General features: G+C 48.5%; 1 protein-coding gene across 13 annotated transcripts in view; it reads right to left on the bottom strand.

The window, feature by feature from the left end:
- Txnrd2 (thioredoxin reductase 2) overlaps positions 1–24887 on the bottom strand; it is a 78084-nt gene that overhangs the window by 11574 nt on the left and 41623 nt on the right. For 2 of the 13 annotated variants that reach the window (XR_006846502.2, XR_009224619.1), the window contains exons 12-18: positions 20436–20572; positions 16949–17044; positions 16520–16612; positions 14509–14580; positions 14207–14304; positions 10535–10757; positions 9299–9431 (exon numbers count right to left, since the gene is read on the bottom strand). Coding sequence is in view for 8 of the 13 variants with exons in the window: in XM_046421119.2 (XP_046277075.1) it covers positions 9290–9431; positions 14207–14304; positions 14509–14580; positions 16520–16612; positions 16949–17044; positions 20436–20572 (638 nt within the window). In the remaining 5 variants the exon portion in view is untranslated. Of the gene's footprint in view, positions 1–9160; positions 9432–10534; positions 10758–14206; positions 14305–14508; positions 14581–16519; positions 16613–16948; positions 17045–20435; positions 20573–24887 lie in introns of those variants that run through there. The other 11 variants (XM_046421119.2, XM_046421120.2, XM_058571718.1 and 8 more) reach the window with 8 other exon arrangements.

Raw genomic sequence — 24887 nt, 5'->3', positions numbered from 1 at the left:
GAATACAATACCTTTATTTTGTTTATTTATTTATTTTTATGTGATGTTGAGGATCGAACCCAGCACCTTGCACGTGCTAGTTGAGTGCTCTACTGCTGAGGCATAACCCCAATCCTGCTGAGATTCTTAATCTATAAATTGATGTTTTTCACAAGATTCATGAAATTTTAGGTAATTATTTATTCAGAATTTTTTTTTGCCCTGTTCACTTTTTTTTCAGAAGCACCATTATGTTAGAGTTTTAAATATTACCTCTTAGGTCCCTGGTTTTTGTTGTTATTTTTAATTTTTTTACTCTCTAATCTTTGGAGACTTTTAAAAAATATGTCATCAAGTTCCTTATCCTTGTGGTGCATACATATAATCCCAGTGTGAGTTCAAAATGAGCATCATGAGTTCAAAGCCAGCCTCAGCAACTTAGCAAAGCCCTAAGAAACTCAGTGAGACTATGTCTCTAAATAAAATACAAAAAAGGGCTGGGGATGTGCTTCAGTGGTTAAGTGCCCCTGAGTTTAATCCTCGATACTGAAAAAAAAAATTCAATACCCTTTACTCTGTCATCTATAATCTTTTCTTTCTTTCTTTTTTTTTTTTTTTTTGAGGGGGTCATATCAAGGATTGAACTCAGGGGCACTGGACCACTGAGCCACCTCCCCAGGCCTATTTTGTATTTTATTTAGAGACAGGGTGTCATTGAGTTGCTTAGTGCCTCACTTTTGCTGAAGCTGGCTTTAAACTTGCAATCTTCCTGCCTCAGCCTCCTGAGCTGCTGGGATTGTGTGACATTGCACCTGGCATACAATCTTTTCTTAAGAACAAAGTCTACCCAATTTTTCATTTACTATTTTACTTTTATGTTCTAGAATTTTCGTCTGGCTTCCTTTTATAGTGTCTGTTTCTTTGCTGAATTTCCTCTGTTTATTGTGATTGTTTTTCTCTTCAAATATTTACACATATATTTAAGCTATTTCAAAATTTAATAACAGGCGGTGAGGTGGTAGATGGCTGTAATCACAACTCCAGAAGCTGGGGCAGATGGATTGCAAGTTTGAGACAAGCCTCAGCAACTCAGTAAGAACCTCAGCAATTTAGTAAGACCCTGTCTCAAAATAAAACAAAAAGGGCTAGGTATGTAGTTCAGTGAAAGAGTACCCCTGGATTCAATCCCCAGTACTAAAAAAAAAAAATTTTTTTTAGAATTCCAGTATCTGAGTCATCTTGGGGCCAAGTCCTATTGACTGAGTTTTCTTTGGGCTAAGAATCACATTTTGATGTGACTTTATATGTCTAGTATTTTTAATTGCATTCTGAATACTGTAAATGGCATTTTATAGATTCTAGATTCTGTCCTCTTCTTTTGAAGAGTATTAACTTTTGTTCTAGCAGGCCTTCTATTTCAAGTTTATGTTTGTTAGGATAGATCTGTTGCAGTTTTGCTTTTAGTCCTAAAGTTAATCCTTTAGTCCTGGAATACAATTTTTTCTTCTAAGGCAAGGACTTTCTGTGGTTTTAGTGGTTGAATTCCCATTAGTGTCTATTGCTTTCAGTTGATTTTCAGTAACTTCAAGAAGTTTTCTTTCATATTTTATCTAGAATCATTCATTGCTATCTGTGATCAATTGATCAGCACCTTTGTACATTTGTTTTATAAGCATTGGTCCAGCAGTGCCTGTCTTTGTGGCTGGATATGCAGGGTGCCTGACAAAATGTTTGTAGAAGGTGTGTTATTCTGCTCATCTCACATGGAGGTGGTCTCCAGTGCATCAGATGTAAGAGAAGGTAAGCTGAAGAAAGTCAGATCTCGTCTAAACTACCCCCTATTTCCACAAACTATGTACAGAATACATGATCTTAGATATTGCACAGGAGGGCACCATGGACACTTTAAAACAGAAAGTAGAACATAGGGGTAGGGATGTAGCTCAGTGGTAGAACACCTGTCTAGCAGGCATGAGGCCCTGAGGTTCAGTCCCTATTACTGAAGAAGAAGAAGGAGAAGGAGAAAAAGAAGAAAGTATAATAGTATAACATAAAAACTTCATGTCAGGTTGACAACCATGCTTTACACACCTACGGTTTACCAGGGACCCATACTGGGGATAAAGATATGAAGAAAGAAGGCCCCGTTTGGACACAGGAGAAAAAAACCCTTCTAGGGTCACAGAAAAAAACAACATTCCACGGGAGCCCTGAACAGGTGATTCTTAACCAGAGCAGAAGAGTGAAGAAGGCACATCTTTGGACTGAGGGAATAGATAGACAAAGGCATATAAAGACCAGACAAGGCCAGATGTGTGCTGCACTGAAAAATCCAAATAAGAGGAGTGCCCCCTTCACTGAGTGCCTCTATGGTAGCAGGCACCTGGTTCTCAGAGCAGCCTTTGGAAGGGTGGGGCGGGGTGAAAGCTTGTCTGAGCTGGTGGAGGCAGGACTCGTTCCCACTATGTCTGGGCCTCCTGGTATAGTTTCCCGCCCTGACATGCCTGGGCACTGGGGAGCTGACAGGTACAACACTTTTTGAGAGAATTAAGGCACAAGATGGGAGACTCTGCCTTGCAAAGAATAGACTGATGTGAACAACATACTCCATTTATACACTGCCTCCCCTCCCAAAGACTTTGAAAATCAAATACTCCCCAAGCTATGGAAACCAAACCACTGGCTGATTGTTAAAACTTTATTATTATAATCATCCGGCCCAATTCCAGCCATCATGGGCAGAACAATGAGCCATTGAAGCCTTGTGGAAGTTTCACCTCCCATCTACTCTCCCACAGGCAGGGATCTAGTGCTGGGGCCTCTGTGGGGAGGGTAGCAGGGGCAGCATGCTGGTATCCTGGCTTTACCATTGCATACCATAGTGAGTCCTGGGGAGTCTGGGCATAGTCTTCTCATTCATCAAGTGAGGGACCTGAAGAAAACACATCCTGACATTGCTTTGCTCCCCTGACATTTTGTACCATATCTTGACCGTTGTAGGTCAAGATATATATGCCTGCCTTATGGAAATCTATGGATATGAAAATTCTATTAAGATGCTGGAGATACATGAGGACCTGAGTGCCTTACCCAGAGAGACTGTGGGATTATCCTTCCCCATGTTGGGGTACTCACATGTGTGCCCATTCCCAGAGTGGAGCTGGCCCTGGGAGTCTCAGCTGGACTAGCAGCCAGCAATTGGGTCAGTGACCAGCAATTGGGGCATAGAGCTGCACCCAAATCTTTCCCAACCCCCAGCTGCTAACGTAACAAGGCCATAATGTGTCTTCTTTATGGTTCTACTTTATTCCCAAGCATTTGGTGTTATCTGATCCTCAGTTATTATCCCAAAAGATCTGATTTTATTAGGAGAAAAACAGTTTAATTTTATGGAACCACAAGGCCCAATCACTGTCCCATGAAATACTAGAGGCCGGGACCTCACTAGGTCTGCCTTGGCTATCATTTCTGTTGTTGCCACTGGCTTTGAATTTCCTGGGTAGAGGCTTCAGCAGATCCAGCCAACCAGCCAAGGACCTGGTGTTTTCAGAGCTTGCTAGCGTTCACCAGGTCAGGATTTTCTTTTACCTCTGTGGGTGCCCAACACTCTGCCCCATCCCTAGTTGGGGTCAGCTCTAAACACAGATGGCTCCTGGGGGGAAGTCCTCTTGCTGCCCACTGGGAAGGCCCTGAGTGCCCCTCAGATGGTGCTGGGAAGGCTGCTGGAACCCTGGCTTGGGTTTCAGGATTAGGGTAACCCGAGTACCATAAACCGCATCAGGGCTGGGATTAGGCAGGCTTGAGTCTAAGATGCTTTACTGGGCCCCAGGGGGACGAGGAGGGCTCCTTATTGCCCTTGTCACCACAGGTGCTTGGCTGGGGACCAGGATATGCAGGGCTCCTGGAATCCCTGGAAACCTGAGAATTCTTGGGGAGTGAAGTTGTGCCATAAGGGGGATGGGGGATAGAGTGGGAGGACAGCAGAAATGAGGCCCCAGTGGGTTCAGAGTGCTCAGGTGGGTCTGTAGGAAAGTGTGAAGGCCTGCAGCTGTTAGGCCCAGGTCTGATGACCTCTTGATGGTTGTTCCACCATCAAGCTCACAGGGATCAAGTAGCAACATCTGCTTAAATAGGCCCAAAGTCCTGTCTCTTTTCTCTCCCAGGGTTGCTTCCTACACTGGGTGTTGACAGAAGCAAGTTGGGACACTAAGTAGCCCCAGGCCATGGTGGGCATGAGTGTGACATGGCACGACACCATGCATGGACAGGCACAGGTGCCTGAAATCTTTAGTTTCTGATCAGTGTAGTGAGGTATACCTATAGCCACTCTTGTTTCTTGAGGACCTATAATGCTGGCCCTAGAGGGTGCTGATCACAGCCTGTGGAAGCTCATGTTTGCTGTATGTCCTTGGCCCTTGACAAACCTTCACCCTGTTGTGGTGGATTCTGAAAACAGCAGCAATGACTACAGCCATGAGTGTTGGGCTTGGAGGTGGGTCCTGTGATCAGGGGCTGTTATAGGTAAGGCCTAAGGAACATTTAGGTATGGCAGTCTGGAGTCTCATCTCTCTAGCTCTCTGCCTTCCCAGATTACCATCACTGAGATATATCTCTTCCATTTCCTGAATTATCAACCTCTTAGTAGTTCTTTGGTGAAGAATTTTTCTCCAGTTATGTCTAGTTATTTCCCAAGCTGAACATTCTGGACAAGCCCTTGCCATCCTGCTACCTGCTTTGGGTAGCTCCTTCTTCCCCAGCCTGTCCAAGGGGAACACCATTCAGCTGGGCCCCTATGGCCTAGCCCTGTGGAAGCTGGGACAGAGTTGTTGTCTACACAAATCCAGGAGAGCCTTCTCCCAACCTGGAAGAAGCCCAGCAGAAAAGCCCCATAGCAGAGCATCAGGGAGTCCCCTCAAAAACTTGGGTATGCAGAAGAACATCAGGGGCAGGCAAAGCCTGTGCTTGGCAGCTCCTCCTGCCTGCCTTCTGCTAGGAATGGGCATCAAAGATGCCAGTATATACTTATTTACTTATGCCCATCTGGCACAGGAAGGATGTAAGGCAGCTCCTAAGGCCATGCAATGACCAGTCATAAAAAGCCTAGATCTAAGAAGAAGGAAGAAACAAAGGTGGGACATAAAATGCTACCCATGCAGGCCAGCCTGGTTATGGGCTTCTGGTGGCACTAACACCAAGGAGAAACCTGATGGGGAGGAAAAGGGCAAAGGAGGCAGAATTTCTCAGCCTAGAGAGATCCTCAGAGAGGAATCTTTTGTGCTGGGAGCCTGATCAGGTGGGCTTGGGGCTGCTTCTTGGTGATTTTTTCCTTGGCAGCCTAGGGACCAGATTCTAGAAACCTCTAACAACAGTCAGCCACCTCCTTGTGCAAGCATGAGGAAGAAATAGGGGTCAGGGTTGTAGATAGATAGGCAGTAGGGTCCCTGGCAGCAAGGGTGCTAAGGGTTCAGACCTATAGATAACTCTCCAGGTTAGGCCCTAAGGCCAGGCCCTGCTCAAGCAGTCCCTGGTCAAGGGTATCTACATAGCTAGAGGAGAAGGATAGTACCCATCATCACCCCACCTCCATTCTAGTACACAACCCAGTTTAGATTGGGCTGAGGCTCCCACACCTGGCAGGAGGCCCACAGCTTTCAACTTTGGGGCCAGGAAATTTTCGTCTGAGTAGGGTTTGGGGGTAGGCCTCCAGGAGCCAAGCCTGGTTTAGATCCCATCTGAATGGAGAATTAGTTCACACATGCTTCACAGGACTGGGCCTGTGGAGGAATATACTTGAGCTTTCATGGGTTCTGGTACTCAGGGCTAGGCTCCTGGTGGTGTTGTCCCGCTCCCCAGCATCTAGTGCCCAACGGCCATCTTTATGCACCCACTACTGCTGCTTCTTGCTTGATGGGTGGCGGATATCCCCAACCACATGTCTGGCAATGACTAGCCCACATTGTCTTCCCCTTGTACCCTCAGCAGGACCAAAGTTGGATTAACTAGACAAGTGGACTGGCAGATAAGCAGAGGTCAGGGCAAGGGAAGCCAACAGGTTTGGTCAGGCTTGGTAACAAGGGGCCCTGGTTGGAGGGGAAGTGGCTCCAGAGGCATATAAGGTAAAATCAGGGAGGCAGGAGCAAGTTCTACCCACAAGTCTAGTGCAGACACGAACACACCTCTCACATGGAGTGAGTCCCCTGACCAGGAGGGCCAGGGGAATCTGGAGTCTGAATAGGGTATAGAAGGCTCAGCAATATGGCCTTGTAGTACGAGGTCTCCTGCAATGGCACAGCCCACCTGGCCATTTCAGAGTGTCCCTTGTGTAGGTCCTGGGTGGCCTGAACTTCCAGGTAGCTCTGTACCCAGCAGGTGAGTGGTAGGTGGTAGCCTTGGGCCTCCCCTTGTAGACCTACCTTAGAGTGGGGAGTAATCTGGGGCCTAAGTACTGGTGGCACCTCCAGGCTTCTGCTTGGGCACTGAGGCTGGAGTAGCCACCTGGTGATGTGAGTCATGTATGTCAAGATACTATGGGACACACAAACACACAGACCTCAGGGACAAGCTCAAACCTGAAGTCAGGCACAGATACTCTGAGTTGCAGGCACTGCCAGATGCTGAGTTGCTCCTCACAGGAGCAACTCTGCTCACATGTGAGGGCCCCCATCCAGGAGGTCACTTCCAACAGCCAGAAAAGCAGAGCCAAAGCACATACCCTCCACTGGCACTGAATGAAACTGGGCATCCCAACGCTGTGGGATGCTCAGAGTGGATGCTCAGGGGGGCTTCAGTCTGAACATCTCAGCTGTTCCTTTTGATATGATGACTTCCTTCTACACCCTACTGTCAGCCCCAGGCCCCTTTGTCAGAGACTTCTCTGGACCCTGCCCTTTACTACTAGTACTTCATTCAGCCTCATAACCGCATGTCACCCTTCCTCTGTGTGCTTACCCTCAGAGAGCTTCAGAACAGTGTGCAAGGTAGGGGTGGCTGAAGGAGGAAAAGGGTGTGGTGTGGCAGAAGAGGATGGGTGATCCTGCCCCACTTCCCAGGGGAGGGTGAGGCAGAGATGGGCCAGCTTGGCCCTGAGCATGGTACCCCACCCCCATCGCCCGCTCCTCTCCCTCCCCTATCCTTGCGCAACCTGGAGCCACAAGTAGAAGTGTGCAAGACATCCCCAGGGTAATTGCAGGTTACATGGAACAATCTGAGGAATTAAAATCATATTTTCATTGCACCATAAAAACATGCAAAGGCAGCAAGGAGACAGCCCTGGGGCCAGGTGGAGAGCACCTGGCCTGTGGCACTCTGGCCCCTCCTTGTGTTTTCCTGGGTGGAAGGGAAGGGCAATCTCTGAGCAGGGGCTGGCCATGCCATGATCTTGGAGCTAGAGCAGTAGGGACACCCAGGACAGAAGCCATCACTGCATAGCATATCTGGCCTGCTTCTGACCCTGGCCCCACCTTGATGCAGGCACAGGAGCTCAGGGTGAGAGGCCCACTGGAGCTGCCATGTGTACACACTCATGTTGGGGTTTTCCTCTTATGGTCCTGATCCATAGCTGACTGTGTGGGGTTTTTGGGCTCATGCCTCACTAGAGCAATAGCATGCCTCCAAGGTTCCCTGAACCTGTTTCAGGGCAATGAACCCCATGGCCAAGCCAGCGTATACTGCTCCAGCATCCAGCCCTGAAGGTTGCCCTGGTGATTGTGGTCCCTAAGATCTTTGTGGAAGATTTTCTTCTGCAACACTAACTGTGAGATGGACCAGTCCCCTGCTCACCATTTCCCAGGAGTGCATAAGGCCCTGTGCAAAGGGAGTCAATGGACTTAAGACCATCTGGGATATGAGTTATAGACATTTTGATCCCTCCTAGGGGTTGGCACATGCCAGATGAACAGCACAATGAGAGGAGAAATTATAGGAGCAGATATGCTGATGCAAGATCTGTTTCTGGGGAAAAGGTGTGCAAGACCACCTGGAGGGACTATGGGGGACATGGATGTGTGTGGGCATTCTGACTGCCAGTGACAGGTACTCCTGGCTGACTGGGTGGGCAAGAAGGCAAAAGGCCCTCACCCCAGGGAGCTGCCTGGTATATGCTGAGGACCCCACATAGGCTGAATCTTTTCTGTTATCACAGAGAGTACCAACTGCAAGTTTCTTGTCTGCCCCAAAATAGAGGGTGCTGCTGCGGCAGAATAATGTCTGCCCTACCTGTCTGACCCCCAGAGGGGCCTCCCACAGACCCCCCCACAGGCCCCAGGTGTTAGCTGACCTCTTTGCCTCTGAGGCAGACAAAAAGCTCAGGCTAGAGGATTCTTCCCTGCAGGATCTGCTTCAGGGGTGTGCCACCAGCCGTGCGTTAAATGGGACACGGCTGATCTGGCTCTGCACTTGTCAGGAGGACCCAGCCCAGCCCAGCACTTGGCATCTTAATTGGGCGTCTGAGAGCTCCCGCACACGCTTCACACCGTGAGCCAGGCTCCCGTAGGCCCATTAAGGTACAAACACATTCCTTTGTTCACTGACAAGCAGGGTCCCATCCAGGGCTCCCAGGCCGGCAGACTAAGTGATGTTTTCTTAAGGAAGACATGAGATTAGCTGCCACTAAAGCCTCAGCACAATGCCGGGCCCTGCCCAGCGCTGTCAGCACTGTCTCTCTGCAATGTGACAGACAGGCGCTCCCTCAACCCATCAAGCCTCAATGTGCAGGATTAGCCAGAGTGCAGCCAACAAGCTGACTTGGAGGCCATGATGGAAATGTAATGAGGTGGCTGATGTTCAGGGACAGAAGTCTCAAACACTCCTGTCACTTGCCCCAACCCCTGCCCAGTATCTGCTTTGGGCTGTCCTCCTTGCTTTGAGGTACACAGAAAACTAAGGGGAACCTTGCAGAGAGTCCCCAGAGAGATCCCTATGAGAGGTCAGATAGCCAGGAGGCACAGGGGGGACTGTGTTCTTCCTGGGGGCCAGAAGGGTCAGCATCTGCCCTTCTCACCCACTGGCTACTGGGAACTTATATGCTCTGTACTCTGGATGGCCCCAGTTGATTGTGGGCTTCCCTTGCCAGCAGGTCCTAGAAACTACTCTCATTTGATGAAGGGAGCTGGTGGGCTGGCCAGGCCCTACCTTACCTGAGCAGTCCTGCATATATATCAGGGATATCATAGGCAAAACACACTTTAGGAAAACATCCTCTTTATTTACAATCCAGAAACGCCAGGGGGCTCGGACATGGGCCGCCCACAGAGTGGGTTTCTGCCCAGGCCGTCATCATTTGGCATTTAGGGGTCTGGGTTGGGCAGTGGCGCTAGCCCAGGTAGAAGAGGAGAAAGGGGCTGACTACCCCTGGAGCCATCCCTGCAGGGCACACCAGCCATCTGTGCAGATACACGCTGCTCCCATGCAAACAGAAGAGGGGAAGAGACTCATCCAATTCTCGCCTTCTAGTCCTGCCAACGACAGGTGGGAGTCAGCACAAGTCAACCCTCACATTTGTTTGGACACATCTCCCGCAGCTGCCCATGGGACCCTCAAAGGGTAGACTGGAGAGATGCTCCCCTCCCCCTACACCAGTGCTATAAAAATATTTTGAAATGATAAAATTTTTGTAGCAGGATCTTAACAAAACAGCTCTGTGAGGTATAATATTCTGATAAGAGTTTCCTCAAGATGCTTTGTTTGTCTGTATCAAAGGCATCCCTGGTTCTGGTAGGTTGTGGTGGAGCTAGATGTCAAAATGTCCAGGCAAGGCCCCTAGTCAGGATCTGCTGCCCACTGGACCCCTCAGCAGCTGATTAGACAATGAAGTCTGCCAAGAGTATCTCAAGGGGGAGCTTACTGTTCTGCCTACCAACTCTGCCTCTGCTCTGGAGGAAGAGGGGATCTAAAGAAAGGATTAGGAGGAGTCAACAGTCATAGGGGACACCCAGGGAGGGCTGGACTGTGTAGGCCCCAGGGTTTAACCCTGCTGGGGCTTGAAGAGTGTTATGTCAGACTGACAGGGGACAAAGCCCTGGCCATATGCATGCTTTCCTAGGGGCTAGGAACTCACTAATTTTTTTCCACTACAGAAGAAAACTGCAATGAACACTGCAATACCCCTGAGACTTCTGGCCATCCGTTTGGCCAGCCCAGCTTTGCAAAGCTGTAACAGAACCAGATGTGCAGGGCGGCAGCTGGCTATGTATGAGGCAGCATCTCCACCTTCTGGGCAAGAAGGAAAAGAGCTGGTGCTGGCACTCTGAAAAGACAGGAGCGGGTGGCCAGCTTCTTGCCAGCAGCCCACAAGGACCAGCAACTTGAGGTTGCCCAGGGGATACTATAGGTGTGAGCTTGTCCTTTCAAAACCTGAACATGGGGAACATTTAATGGCCAGGAAGGGCTCTCTGGGTATCTTTCAGAGAGTAAGGATACTTGGTGGCCTCCCCTCCAATCCATGCTTCTAGGCTACCAGGGCTTAACACAGGGAGCAGAGCACACTTGTTTCAGGTGGCATAGTAGGTGCAACCTCCACCTACCCGATGGCTCCCACAACTCTGAACCACGTGTTTACCCTCAAACCTGTTTACTTGGATCTGGGCTTTTTAGGAGCCTTGGCAGTGGGGAGCAGCATGTCGTGTACCCTTGGCCTTGCAGGGATGATGGCTTAACCTCAGCAGCCAGTCACAGTGGGGTCCAGGCCTGAGCGCTTGGAGATACGTAGCTTGACCACCTCCTCAGAACAGGTGGGGTGGATGCCTACTGTCCTCATCACCTGTGCATAGGAGGCCCCGCATCTGCATGCAAAGATTAGCAGAGATACGCAAGGAACCTGTCAGCACAGGGAGTCATATCTATGCCACTCTGATCCTAGGAAGGCTTTAGAAGTACCCCTGCCTTCTCCAGCCAGTGCCAGGACACCTGCCTGTGTCTATGTTGTACCTGACCACCTCCTTCCCAGAAAATGTCCAGTTTCCTCAGTGGCCAAGTGGCAATCCCTTCTGGCCCACCTCCCATCCAACCTCTGCTTGGCTTGTTATAGCCTGGCCTCCTGCTGCTGTAGTCCTACCAGGCATAGTCCCATCTGGTCCTTCCCGAGGACCTGCTCCCTCACTCTGTCAAGATATAGTTCAAGGGCTGGGATTGTGGCTCAGTGGTACAGCGCTTGCCTAGCATGCATGAGGCACTGGGTTTGATTCTTAGCACCACATAAAAGTATTGTGTCCATTCACAACTAAAAATATATTTAAAAAAAAAAAGATATGGTTCAAATTACCAATCAAAGTAAGCTCAAGCCCACTTCTTTTTTTGGTGGTGCTAGAAACTGAACCCAGAGTCTTGCATATGCAAGGCAAGTGCTCTAACCATTTAGCTACACTTTTTATTACTGTAGACTGCACCTGCCTGGCCTCCTGCTCAGCCCAGTTCTGCTCAGACTTCTCACATGCAGCGGCATAACGCCAGTGCTCTGAGCACCTGCTGCCCAAGGCAGGGAGCTGGCTGCTCTGTGGGTGGCTGTGCCCTGAGCCCCAGCATCCTGCCTGCATAGAGTGAGTATACAATGGAGCATGGGGGAGTCTGGTCTAGCTCAGCAACTAGCCCTATAAGAAACAGCCTTTGCTTCCTCTGGAACTTCTGAGACCTGGCCCTCATCCAGGATCCCAAGCCCACCTTCCAAAATTCTACAGATTAAGAGCTGAGGTGGGTATTCAAGGCATCTACTCATGTCCCTTGCATTACTTCACACACTCAATGTACACTGTTCATCTACTTGGGAAAACAGTATTATGGATGCCTCATAGGGCACAGATAGCTTCCGTTGTTTGTCATTAGACAAGGTTGCAATAGGCAGCTCTCCTTAAGATACACTTGTGTGTTGGAATATCTCTTGGGTAAATTCCTAACTCAAACAATAGGTGTGTGCATTACAGACAAGAAGTCAGTAGTAGGAAGGTCCACTCCATGTCTGAAATATCAGTCTTTGAGCTCTACTAGCTTGCTTCAGAGCATCAGTGTTTCTACCATGTAGACCCTGGAAAATGATGATTACAGGACAGTATTAAGCCCTTTATGCTTTATCAACCAAGATGGTTCAACAGTATTTGAATTACATTTTAATATTCCAAACTTTACATTTCTGGGCACAGTGGCCTTCTATTGTTTATTATTATTTTATTTCCTGTGAATTGCCTATTTATTTTCTGTATTTTTTCTTTTTGGGTTAACAGCTCTTTGCATATTAAGAAAATCAGCTCTGCTGGGCATGGTGGGGCACTCCTGTAATCCCAGCAGCTTGGGAGCAAATAGACATTTGGAACTGGACATTTTCTGGGAAGGAGGTGGTCAGGTACAACATAGACACATACATAGACACTTAGACCCTGGAATTCCCCAAACACATGGCATGATGGGGTTGGGATGTAACTCAGCAGTAGAGTGCTTGCTTAGTAAGCCTGAGCAACATAGCAAGGACCTTAGCAACTCAGTGAGACCCTGTCGCAAAATAAAAAATAAAAAGGAGTGGGATGTGGCTTAGTGGTTAAATGCTCCTTGGTTAAATTCTCTATATCAAAGAAAGAAAAAAGAAAAACAACTCTCTGCAGTTGCATTATAAAAAGAGGATGCCAAAATTTAAAGGACTTTTCCAGAAATTATTCCAGAAACCAAGTGTTGGTATTGGCATCAGCATTTGCATTCTAGAGCATGTGAATGGCAAAAGCCTTGTGGATGGACCAGATTGTAAGTGTAACTAAGAGCTAGTTTTAAGGGTAAGAGGACTGGTTATAGGGAAGGTCAGTGAGAAGGCTGGGGCAGGAAAGCAGGGCCGATATGTTGAAACGTTCCATGGGCAAGGTGGAAGATCTGGGCCAGATACTCTGGGCCCTGTCAGCCCCAGAAGTCTCCCAGGCTAGATCTAGTGCTGTGGACGGCCCCAGCTTACCATCACTTGCACAGTGTCAGTGAACCGGGCTCTAAGGGTCACTCTTCTTGCACCCCACAGGCTCTAGGAAAACTCTCAGCAAGGGAGGCTACATGAGGCTCATGAGTTCTATCCAAAGGTTACTAAGGACTGGACTTCCAAATGATAACTCTGCCACAGATGGCTCTGCAACTTAGGGAACACAGACACATGTTCCAAGGATATGAGCCCACTTCAGACCTAAACCTCCCTATTAGTTATTCTGTTATGCCCTGGGAGAACCTGATCCCTACAACTCAAGCCATTGCTCCAACATATGGGCTAGATGGGCTATGGTGGAGTCTAATGCTCTCAGCCCTGTGAAGGCCTAGACAGCCCACTGGGGAGAATGGGGGTTCCCCAGGGCATCTGGCCCAGACCCTCCATCTTGTCCATGGAACCTTTCAACATATTGGCTCTACTCTCCTGCCCCAGCCCTCATTGCCTTCCCTATACCCAGACCTCTAACCCTTAAGGCTGGCTTTTAGTTATACTCATGCCCCAGCATACTTTGGACCCCATCTGTCCACATACCCTTCTCTTTGTGTTAAATTGTTCTTGTGCCTCTAACCTCTGCTTTATGCACAGACAGCTCCACCCTGTCCAGCCCTTCTGCCTAAAAGATCCAGCAGAGAGGTGATCATGCTCTAGCCTCCAACTGTTACAGACAACCTACCCCACCCAGAGCCATTGCATGGCTCCTTAGACCCTGGAATCCCCAAAACACATGGCATGATGGGGTTGGGATGTAACTCAGCAGTACAATGCTTGCTTAGCACATGCAATACCCTGTGTTTGATCCCTAGCACTGAAAAACAAAAACAAAACAAAAATATAACACAGCTTTAGTCCAGGACATAGGCAAAAGCCCAAGCCCCAGAAAACACAAAACCACTCCATTGTGGCTCTTTCCTGGCTCACTTGAAACCAGGACCTTGCTCTCAACTACCTGAGGGCTCAGCTGGGGAAGTGAAGACCAATTCTGCTTGTTCTGACTGTGTAGAAAAGGCCTAAACAGTGACCCAGGGCCACAATGATCCCCAGGCAGCCAGCCACAGCAGACATGTAGCATGGCTCTGCCTGAACAGTGTTTGGCTAGAGAAGAAAGCTGCCTCTCACTGAACCTGCCATGTCTGAGGGGAACCTAAAGAATCCGTGTTGGAAACATGCGCAAGGCCACATGAAAGCAACATGAAACCCAGCAGGCTTTCCACTGTAGTGCTGCCAACACTAGGAGGGACACCCAGTCTGAGCAACGCATAACGGCCGAAATTCCTCCCGACTTACTTGATCCCCAGAGCAAATCCTTGAGTAACTTCACCAGCGTTGGGGCCGAGGAAGTGCAGGCCCAGCACCAGCTGTGGGGGCTCCCTCAGGCACACCATCTGAAAAACAGAGTATCTCAGTGGCAGCCAGGCCAAAGGAGGGACCCAACTATGTCCCACCTCTGGGGATACTAGTAACCCTCAGACATTCCAACTGTTTTGCTAGAGGGGCATCACAAATCTCACCCACCTCTGTTGCCAGCTCTTTCCCTCCTTTCCTCCAACCCCCTGCACACCTCAGCGCTGGACCCAAAAGACACTCACCTTTATGTAACACTGGGATGCATCCCGTTCAGCCACTGTGAACTCTAGTGGTTTATAATATGCGTGATAAACCTGGGTGACAAGATACCAGTTCCTGGAATTAGCAGCCACAGCAAAACCAGTCCTATGGGTATTTTTTTGGATCCAACAGGAAGGGTGCAAGGAGTAGATGTGTTCTCAGGGACCCAGAATTATTCACTTGGCTCAAAACTGTGATGTGGGGTGAGAACACAGCCTAGTCTGCTGCAGAGTGTGTTCACCTCTCCCATGCACAAGAAGCCAGTACCTGCAGCCAAGCAATCTGCAGGACAGACCCTCTCCTGCTCAGGCCCTAAACCCCTGTAACTATATGCAGCAGGACACTAGATTGCTCAGGTACTGCTCACCATGATGCATCATGAGCTTGGGCCAGGGCATTGGTGCACTCCCTTGGGAGCAAATGTTGGGTAGACACAGGTCCCCCATGACAATTTAAACTGGACAAGGTAACTGCAGCAGTGGCCAGTGTGGGGGTTGCCCATCCTGCCCACATAAGCAGGATTGGGCTAATGGTCCTCTGTTGGGCATTCTGTCCTTGGTTTGGCCTTGACTTCAGTGAGGAGGAGGGGCCTGACACAGGGTGGCCAAGGGCTAGGGCAGGCTACGGTCACACTGGAGCTGTCGAACAGAGGCTTTCAGCACCCATGAAGGGCCGACAGCACATTTGGGGCTGCAGCGAGTAAAAAATGAGCAGGGCCCTCACATGTGCTACACAGCCATTATTAATTAATAGAGCTTCAGAGAATATTGTTCTAAGTAAGACAGAACTGAAAAGAAAACAAACAAAGAGTATTTGGCCATTCAACATTGTGAAACATAAAATAACATTATAAAATGCCATGAACACATGTCCCAGTGTACTTATGATGAATCAAACAAAAATAGCAAATAAAGTGCTGCAGGGAAGGCTGGCCTGTCAGATGCTTCCTAGTGATGGAGGGGCCTGAGGTGCAGGGGAAGGGCCAGGCTCTGGAGTCCAGTGACTCATTCCTGAATGGCACAGACCTCCCTGCCCAGGCCACATGGGGTCTGGTTTCCCCTACCGCCTGCAAGCTGCTGTAGCAGGAAGATGAAACCACATGGAAGGCTTTCAGCTTCCACAGCCTGGCAAGTTTCAAAGCCTCCAACTTCCCTTCAGAGCACCTAGACATATTCTGTGGCCACCTTGGGGGCCATAGCCCACCTGCCAGGGCAGACCCCAAAAAGTAATCTTGCCCTATAAAAGCTCCTTTCTTTGGGATGAATGCTTGAGTCTGGGCCACTGAGGCCTGCAAGGATTTAAAAAGTCTGGGAAGAGGACTGGAAGCTTGGATTGGGGCAAAATGGGATCATGCCTGCTGGAGCTGCTGGGGGAATGCCCAGAGGTACAGGTAGGAGGGGACGGGGCAGCCTTAGGTAAGAGGACAGAGTAAAGGGGAACAGTGGTCAGAGAACACCCCAGAGGAGCTATTCCAGGTTGAGAGAGACCATGCCCCTGTGAGATGGTGAGAACCACAGAGGCATATGGGCCCTCAGGTCTTCTGTGACAAGTACTCTTCATGCTGGAATGGGGCTGGTACTTTGATGCCCTGAGACTCTAGCAGGGAGCTGCTGGTACCAAGGTGAGGACCCCTGATGTGTTGTAGCACAGCTGGGGATGAAAGCTACAGGCTGCTGGACCACTCAGCTTCAGAATGAGGCATCTTGGGGCCCTTCTGTAGTCACATGACATGCAGTAGCAGATGGCCACTGAGATCACAGAAGCTGAGGCTCAGCCCACACCAAAGCTGACAGAGGCCTCTGCCTTCCTTCATTTCTAGAGCTGCCTTCCAATGCTTCTGTCCTGTGTGTTCCCTCCATAGCCATTGTTCTGGATCCCCCTATCCTGCCCTGCCAAGCCACAGCTCACAGGAAGCAGAGACATAAATACCCCTGTTCACAGGACTTCCATCCAGGGAAGGACCATCTGTGGGGGTGAGAACCACAAATGTACCTCAATATGCTCTTGTCCATGGTGAGCCACAGCCTCCTCTTCTGACAACCCCACACAGCCATATTCCAATGGAGTGAAGACAGTAGTGGGAACCTAAAAAGCAGGTCTGGAGTCAGGTATGCCTCTAGACCCCCAAAATTGAAAGTCTCCACTGTGTAATTCAAATAGAAGTGATCACAGGCCAGGGCCCTAGCCACAGTGGCAGGCTGCAAGCACAGCAAGTGGATCCATTCACAGTTCCTGGGCTTCACTCTTGGACTAAACCATAAACATGTGCTCATATATGTGTACAAAACATTCACACTTGCATATGCACATATGTACCATGAAAGTGCAGGCATACAAGAGCACACACATACCCTACCCACTCCAGAAGATCCAGCCTTAGCCTTTTCCAGGCTGGACTTGGGTTTCTTTAAGAGAACTCACATTGTTATAATCCATCAGGTCTGAGGATTGTCCAAAGAGCCGCTGGGCCAGAAGCTTCCCTGCCATGATAGCTGTGGGTGTCAGCTCAGGCCGCCCCTGATAGAAGAAACTCAAGGTTATATCAGTACCACATTAGAGAGGGCACCACCCATCATATTCCTCATGGGCAGCTCCCTGATGAAACTCCACAGAATGGCAGTGAGTTGAGAGCTTTCTCCACTGGAGGTTGATTCTCCCATGGTGAGAAGGTGCAGGAATGCCAAGACCCTCATTGGTTTGCTTATTCTCTTAATGGCTTCCTTACACCCTCCTCTGGGGAGAAACCTGTGCTTATGACCCTCTTTCCAGGAACAGAAAATGAACTGCTAATGGGGTCAGTCAGTTCACTTTCACTCACTCAAGTCTTCTCTCTGAATCCCTTATTCATGTTAATGAACTCAAAGGTTTGTCCCCATGACAAACCTCAAAAGAGATCCTTGCTCCATTCCCATTAACTGAGATTTCAGCTAAAATGATCCTCAAGTAGCCCATATGCTCCTGATACACGCCTTGAAGTGCATGTCACAGCCCATGACAAATCTCAAATCAAAGTATCATACTGTAGGAGACCCCCCCCAACCCAGGGTATACTCCCTGCCTTGGGTTTTCCTGCATGTGTAGACCTGGAATCTGCTACCAGTCACTTCTGCAGCAGGAAATGCAGATGTTGTTTGGCATTCCAGAAATGAATAGAGATCTGCAGAGATAAACTCAGGAAAGCAGCTTGTGCATTCCACCAGGCCTGACTAACTGCGGAAACATCCACACACACAGCACACAATATCTCATTAAACAATATCCCCCTGCCCCCAATCCTCAGAGCTCTTCCCAGCTCTGGTCTAACACTGGGTGTTAACTCTTTGTACTGCTCAAAAATGACCTTTGAAGCTACAAAGAATGCTTTTGTATTTGTCATGTATTTCTGGCAATATAGTTCGAAGTGTTATCATTTCTATCACATTGTTATAGGCCTTGGAGACTTGGAACTGTGTTAGTGCAGATGAAGAAACTTCAACTGGTGGGTGCAAAAGAGGCGTCATAGGATGCACAGAGATGCACACAGTGTTATGCTGGTAAGAAAACAGTTTTTGTCTTAGGGTACAGCACTCACAGGATTCAACAGAAGCCTGCACACAGATCACCACATCCAAACTGTCTACAGGCAGAGAGGCCTAGCAACTGCATTGCCCAGCTAAGTGGGCTGGAGCCAGTTGACAAAAGAAGCCATTACTTTGATGGATTGTGTACAATCCAGCAGGGAAGGGGACAAACTCTGATAGCAAGCCCCACCAGAGCTGTCTCATAATCCTTTTCAACATGGGGAGCCTTAGAACATCTACCTGGCAGGGTGTGGGGGTTGCATCTGGCAGCAGTGGGCACCCAGTGTCCTCCAGTGCCCTACACATGTTTTCTTGAACTTGAGTCACAGGGGCTTGAGTGCTTGAGTAGCAGCAACTTGGCTCACATCTATGTATTAGCAATGGCTGGTAGGTGGTGCCTCTTGCACACTGGGGGCACGAAGGACTCTATTGCCCCAGCAGAAAGGATTAGTGTGGGTCCCAGTATTTGGCAGGAATGACTCATACCACATAAGCAGGCTGGTCCCTAGGAACAAGGGAAAGCCTCACCTTGTACAGCCCTCTACTCTGATCTGTTTCTACATGTATGCCAACCTTTTCCCTGGTGTGAGCCTTAGCAGAGTCCAACATGGAGGAATAGTCCTTCAGTATTGATGATAATGCCTACCTGTGCCCACTTAGCTCTGGGATATCCCACCCAGGGACTTGCTAGCCTTAGATACTGGCTCCCATTCCCTCCAAGCTCCTTGCTGGCATTTTCCAAAGTGGGTTCTAGGGTAATCCAGGGCAGGGTGGTGCCTGTACTCTCCTGAGAGCACTAGTATCCCCACCAAGCCTGCTGTGTTCCAGCACAGGGGTGGACACTCACTGGGCCCCCTCTCTTAACTCCTTCTAGGTCTCTCCTGATCCCTAGTACTAAGCATCTCTTGATGTCTGAAATAATTCACTTACTATCATCTATAACCTCTTCCAAGATGCACTTCCATGTGGGTGTAACGTTTGTTCCTGCAGTGTCCCTAGTACCCAGAAAAATGCCTGGTATGCAGTGGGCACTCAAGTGAATGCCCATCTGAGTGAATGTAAATTAATATATTTGGGTGGGTTGAATAGAGACTTCCCAAAATTCATGACTGCCTGCAACCTCAGAATGTGTTCTTACTTGGAAATAGGGTCTTTGCAGATATAATTAGGGTTGCAGTGGATTGGGATAGGCCATAAATCTGATGGGAAACATTTGTAAGAGACAAATAAGGGCACAAAAACACATGGAGGAGATGGGTACATACTGAAGTGATGTGGACAGGATTCAAGGAACTCACAGGGCCATCAGAAACAGGGGGAGACAGAAAAAAATCCTCCTCTAGAAGGTCCTGGAGAGTGCAGCCTGGCCTATACCTTCATTTCAAACTTCTGGACCCCAGAATGTGAGAGATGAATATCTGCTGTTTTAAGCCACTGAATTTGTGGTGATGTGTTTATAGCAGCCCCAGGACATGAACACACACATGGATGACATTAGCATATCTCACTGCAAAGAGGTGACAGGGCCTAGGAATGTAGGGAGCACCTCTCAGCTTGTTTGACTAGGGACGTCCTGAGGCACCTTCCCCCGAATGCATTAGAAACATGCAGGTCAGGCCAACTGTTCCTGAGGATGTGGGGAAACAGTGTCCCATGACTGATTTCTTTCAAGAAACCATGCAGGTTTCTTGGTGGGTGCCCATAAAAGAGAGGGTGACTAGATGCCTCCCAAGCTAGGAGGAGGGTCTAGGGACTTCAACCAGGGACTCACTAGGGAGGTGCTACAGTCCTTGCTTTCCAGGGGAGATAGTAAGACAGGGAAGTGACTGCAGCTACAGACCCAGTGGATAGAGGCAGACTCCAAAGCCTTTGTGTCTTCCTTGGACTGAACCTCCCACCAGGAAAAATCAAACTGGCCCCCATTTACAGTAACAGTAAGAAGCAGACACCCTGCTCCCATGTGATACCCTAATCAGGGAGCAAATTGAACCTGCCTGCAGATCAGAGGAAAAAATAAGGCAAGGTGGGCAGGACCAGGAAGGGCTGAACTAGGCCTGCCCTTCTACCCCTGTGGGAACAGGATGGCCCTAGGGCCTCCAACAATGTCATTTGTGAGATGTGGCTAGTTGAGATTACAGCCATTTTTTTAAGTTATCCCACACTAACTCTCCACGGGGGGTGGGGGGGGGGAAGCTTTCGAAAGAACTGAATCTAATGCCCAGTTCTTCCCAGAACACACCCTACCAACCCCTGAGGTTTGGTCCAGTGCCTCTGTAATTGAAGAAAGGAACATGGACAGCTGGGGGGTTCCTGGTCATAGGAGATGAACAGAGGGGCACAGGTCATACCTCAGCAACATCTCCAATGGCATAGATGTGGGGGACAGAGGTGATATCCTGGGCATCAACAATGATCTTTTGATTCTCAGGGTTTATATTCACTCCAACTTCCTTCAGATTCAGATTTCTGGTTTCTGGAATTCGACCTGAAGGAAAGACAGAGAAGGTTGAAAGATTTTCTTTAGAAGTTCTAACCTAGATTCCTTTTATTTCAAACATTTCTTGGAGCTGGACATGGTTATAGTGTACCTGAAGTTCCAGCTACTCAGGAGACAGAGGCAGAGGGATCACCTGAGCCAGGAGTTTGAGGTTAGCCTGGGCAACACAGTGAAACCCTGTCTCAAAACAAACACACAAACAAACAAAAAACGAGAAGGAGGAGGAGGAGGAGGCGAAGGAGACAGAGGAGAAAGAGGAGGAGGAGATAGAGGAGAAAGAGGAGGAGGAGATAGAGGAGATGGAGGAGAAGGAGATGGGGAGGGGAGAGTGGAGGAGGAACAAGAAAAAAAATTAAAACATTTCTCAGAATGATCTTAGAAATGGTCAAATGTGAAGTACAGATGGTCTCAAAGGGCTCTCGGCTTCTGTAGACAAGCAGCTTCACCATGGAAGAGGGGCAAGGGTGTCTGTTATGAACCTTTATCAAATGACACAACTAGTACATTGCTGCATACTGAAGAGAGAAGCCTTCTCAGTGGCTGCATTCTGGCATGTGGGGGAAAGAGCAGATGCTTACAAATACAAAGCTGCCCAATATCAGGGTGCTAGAAATAAGACTCCAGAATCTTCCATGGGCTTCAACCTAGCCTGCACCACCACCAGTACTAGCATGAATAGCTCTGATACTGTCTTCATCTTGAGAAACCAGCCCTTCCTTGGAAACACAGAGTAGTGCTGTTGGCACCTGGTCCTCTTGCTGGATCATCCTCCACACCACAGCTCACTGCCATTAGGTACCAGGAACATAGCCCCCATATTTTGAGAGTCCAGCTGGGCTTCCTTTGAGGGACACCAAATGGCTTTGATGGCCTCTTTCTCATCTGGACAGTCTGAGGCACAGTTGGACGTGTACTGGGTTATAGCCTCAGTTGACACTGTCTGGTCCCACCCAGGACCTTAAGGTCTCTCCCCTCCAAGGATGCATGCTCAGGGCCTCCTTCTCCACTAATGATGCCTTCTTCATTCCTTTGGTTGTTCCCCCCAACCCCCCATTGCTGGAGATCAAATCAAGGACCTTATGTGTGCTAGGCCAGTATTCTACTACTGAACTGTACCCCAGACCCTTTCCTTTGGTTGTAACATGAAGATGTTATATATTATTTTTTGTTTCTGACAGTGCAGAGGAGGTCTGGCTCCCACAACCCAGGGCAGAAAAACTTAGGCCTTAGAAGTAACCCTACATGGAACTGAGACCCTTAAACTGACATGCTGCAAAAGCTACATAGATAATGCTTTTTGAAGGTGGGCCCTGGGCCCCTGCTGGACTCTGCTTTGGACTACTACATGCTGGGAGATGACTGCCTGGGATTCCCTGTCCCTCCATGAACAAGAGACCCTGGACAAGCCTCTTTTCTCTATGAACGTCAGTGTTCTCATCTGTAAACAGTGCCAATGTGAGACCCAGACAAGATGAGGCATATGGCTCACATGGAGATTCCTTTTCCATCCTGCCTTAATAGTCACAGGGGAAGGCCATGAGACCATTGAAGAACCAGTTCTTCTGCCTGAACTTTAGCAGGGGGAGTCCCTATGCTGACATGAGTCAGGAGGGGCTACCTAGGTGATCTGAGGGGCCATGGGATAGAGTAGGGCAGGGACACAGCAAAGCAGTGAGTGTTCAGAGCATCCTTGTGAAGATGGAGGAAATGCATGTGCACATACATGTGCCTGTAAAACATACACACACATTTGCAAAAGAAATCAATGGAAGATTAAAAGCAGAATCTTACAGGAAGTGAGAGAAGAGGACAGAGGGACCGAGGTAGTCCAAACACATCTTGTGACATTTTGGTTTTCTTTTTTCTTGAATTCTACACAATTATATATTCAAAAAATAATATTACATTAACACAGGAAAAATTCTTAAAAACCATAAATAACCTAAAATGAATGAACCTAACTTCATATAAGGCTGGTAACAGAACACACAAGAAAAGCATTATAGTTGTACCTGTGAGAAACTGGTTCCAGGTCCCTCCACCAGGGATAGTAACACTCAAGTGCCTTTTACAAAATGGCACAGTGTTTGCGTATAATCTACCCACATCTTCCTGTAAACTTTAAATTATCTCTACATTATTGGTAATATCTAATACAATGTCAATGCTAGGTAAATAGTTGTTACACTGTATTGTTTAAGGAATAATGACAAGATAAAAAGTCTGTATATGTTCAATACAGTGCAGCAACACAGTACTTTCCATCCATAGTTGGTTGAATCCATAGACAAGGGTTGACTTTTTTTTTTTTTTTCCTATGCCAGGGATTGAACCTCAGGGTCCTTAACCACTGAACTACATCTCCAGTCTTTTTTTTTTTTTTTAATTGAGATAGGGTCTTACTAAGTTGCTTAGGGCCTCCCTAAGTTGCTGAAGCTGGTGTTGAACTTGCAATCCTCCTCCCTCAACTTCCCAAGTTGCTGGGATTACAGGTATGTGTTACTGTACCAGGCTCAACTATTGTTGAAAAGATGGAAGGAGCCCATGTTTCCTAATAATAAAGAAAGCTGCAAAATATCATCCAAAGAGGACAATTAAGACCCTGTAATTTCACATTTCAACTGTAAATAGTAATTTCTTTTCTTTTCCAAAATATGAAGTTCTGGGCTCTGGTCTAGCAGCAGAAATGATCAATAAGTGACTCTAGCCCTAGAATGGGATCTCTAAATGCCTCCCACCAAGATCAGGTTCTTCCTGGTCTAGACGGCTTGTAAATGGGGCAGAATATGATCAAAGACACTGCATAACAGAGAAGGCCAGGCAGCATGGAAAAGCAGCATACCCCAAGAGGAAGATACCCATCTTAGTGAGATTGAACCTAGGGTCCTTAACCACTGAACTACATCTATAAGTAGTGCTTATAGGAGTAGTTGCTCCATCCAAGTAGAATGTAAACCCTACAACTGTCTTGTATTTTGGGGTATGGGATATCTCAGTCTTGTGGAGCTCCAAGTGAGCTGACCACTTGGCAACTCTCCATATGACTCTTCCTGGGAGAAGCAATCTTCTCCCCACTCAATCAGCCCCCAGGACTCCCCTGAAGCATTTACCATCCCCCATTACTGAGCTCCTCGTACAGGCAAGCCCCTCACATCAGGATGGGTTCATATTCCTCTCTGCCAATATAAAAAGTGGGCAGTTTTCACCCATATGTCCCCATAATCCAACAGTATGGCCTGTAGTCAGTGTTGTATAAAGCGCAAGCCAACAAGAGCCAGCAGTGAGAATTTGTAAGTTCATGCTCCACCCAAACTCTCAGAGCAGGCCCACAACCTACTTATCAGGCAGACATCACAGGTGCTGAATAAGCAGGGCTTGCAGCCAGGTCTTCCAGCCACTCCACGTCCCAGGCCTCCACTAAGTCCTCTCCTACATGCCCCAAATGGCTGCCCAGCAAATAGCCCCAGTTTTGAGACCTCAGAGTTGGGAGGAGCTGGGCTTTGGGGCAATGTCTGAATCACATCACACCTATATTAAGGCACATTTGGAACCCACTGATCCTGCTTTCCAGGTGAAAAGTCAGGAGGGGTAGTGGCAGTCCCTGGTAGCATTGGCATGGCTGTCCTCTCCATACAGCTTTGGGCCTATAGGCAGAGAGGCAACATATGGATCTTATCATAGTTGAGCTGTCAGTGGAGGTTCCTTTAGCCCCCAATTCTGAGGAGTATGACCTGGTTGAGCCAGTGGGTGGTCCTCCAGGGCTAGGGTGCTCTTGGCTCCCAGTGGCTCAAGATTCCCTAATGACAAAGGTGATTTGCTATTAGAGGTATCATTTTATCAACTCTTGGAGTCTCAGACAAAACAGAGTTCAGCAGGCAGCAGCCGGGAATCGGGTGGCGCCCACCTGAACTTCTGGGAAGATAATGCCCCTATGAAAAGGAAACTTTAAGTCTCCAGCTGCCGCCCCACAGTGGGAAGTCAAAACACAGAGGCTCAGCTAAGCTGAATTGCTCAAGTTCATGGGAGGCCGGCTCCAGCCTCTTGGAGCTGCTAGGCCACAGGAATTGGATGCCAGTCAGGATCAGCCCAGACTCAGTGGTGAGAGACCACATCAGAGGAAGGAGCTGAGGTCACATGGGCAGGACTGGGGCATTCAGGAGACGAGGGTCCCTGCAATCTGGGGCTCAGAGCTCAATTGTTGGGTCCCTCCCCATGCTGGTCTGTCCAACTCAACAGCTGCTTCCTGGAGACAGTTGAACTTAGAGCAAAGCTAATAGCCCTGCTACAATGCTGGCCACCCCGT

The sequence above is a fragment of the Marmota monax genome, unplaced genomic scaffold (genome assembly GCF_021218885.2).
Source record: "Marmota monax isolate L192 unplaced genomic scaffold, Marmota_monax_Labrador192_F-V1.1 WCK01_AAM20220418_F8-fsc00157, whole genome shotgun sequence".
Taxonomy (NCBI): domain Eukaryota; kingdom Metazoa; phylum Chordata; class Mammalia; order Rodentia; family Sciuridae; genus Marmota; species Marmota monax.
Note: the sequence above shows the minus strand (reverse complement) of the source record. Positions and strands in the feature narration are given on the sequence as shown.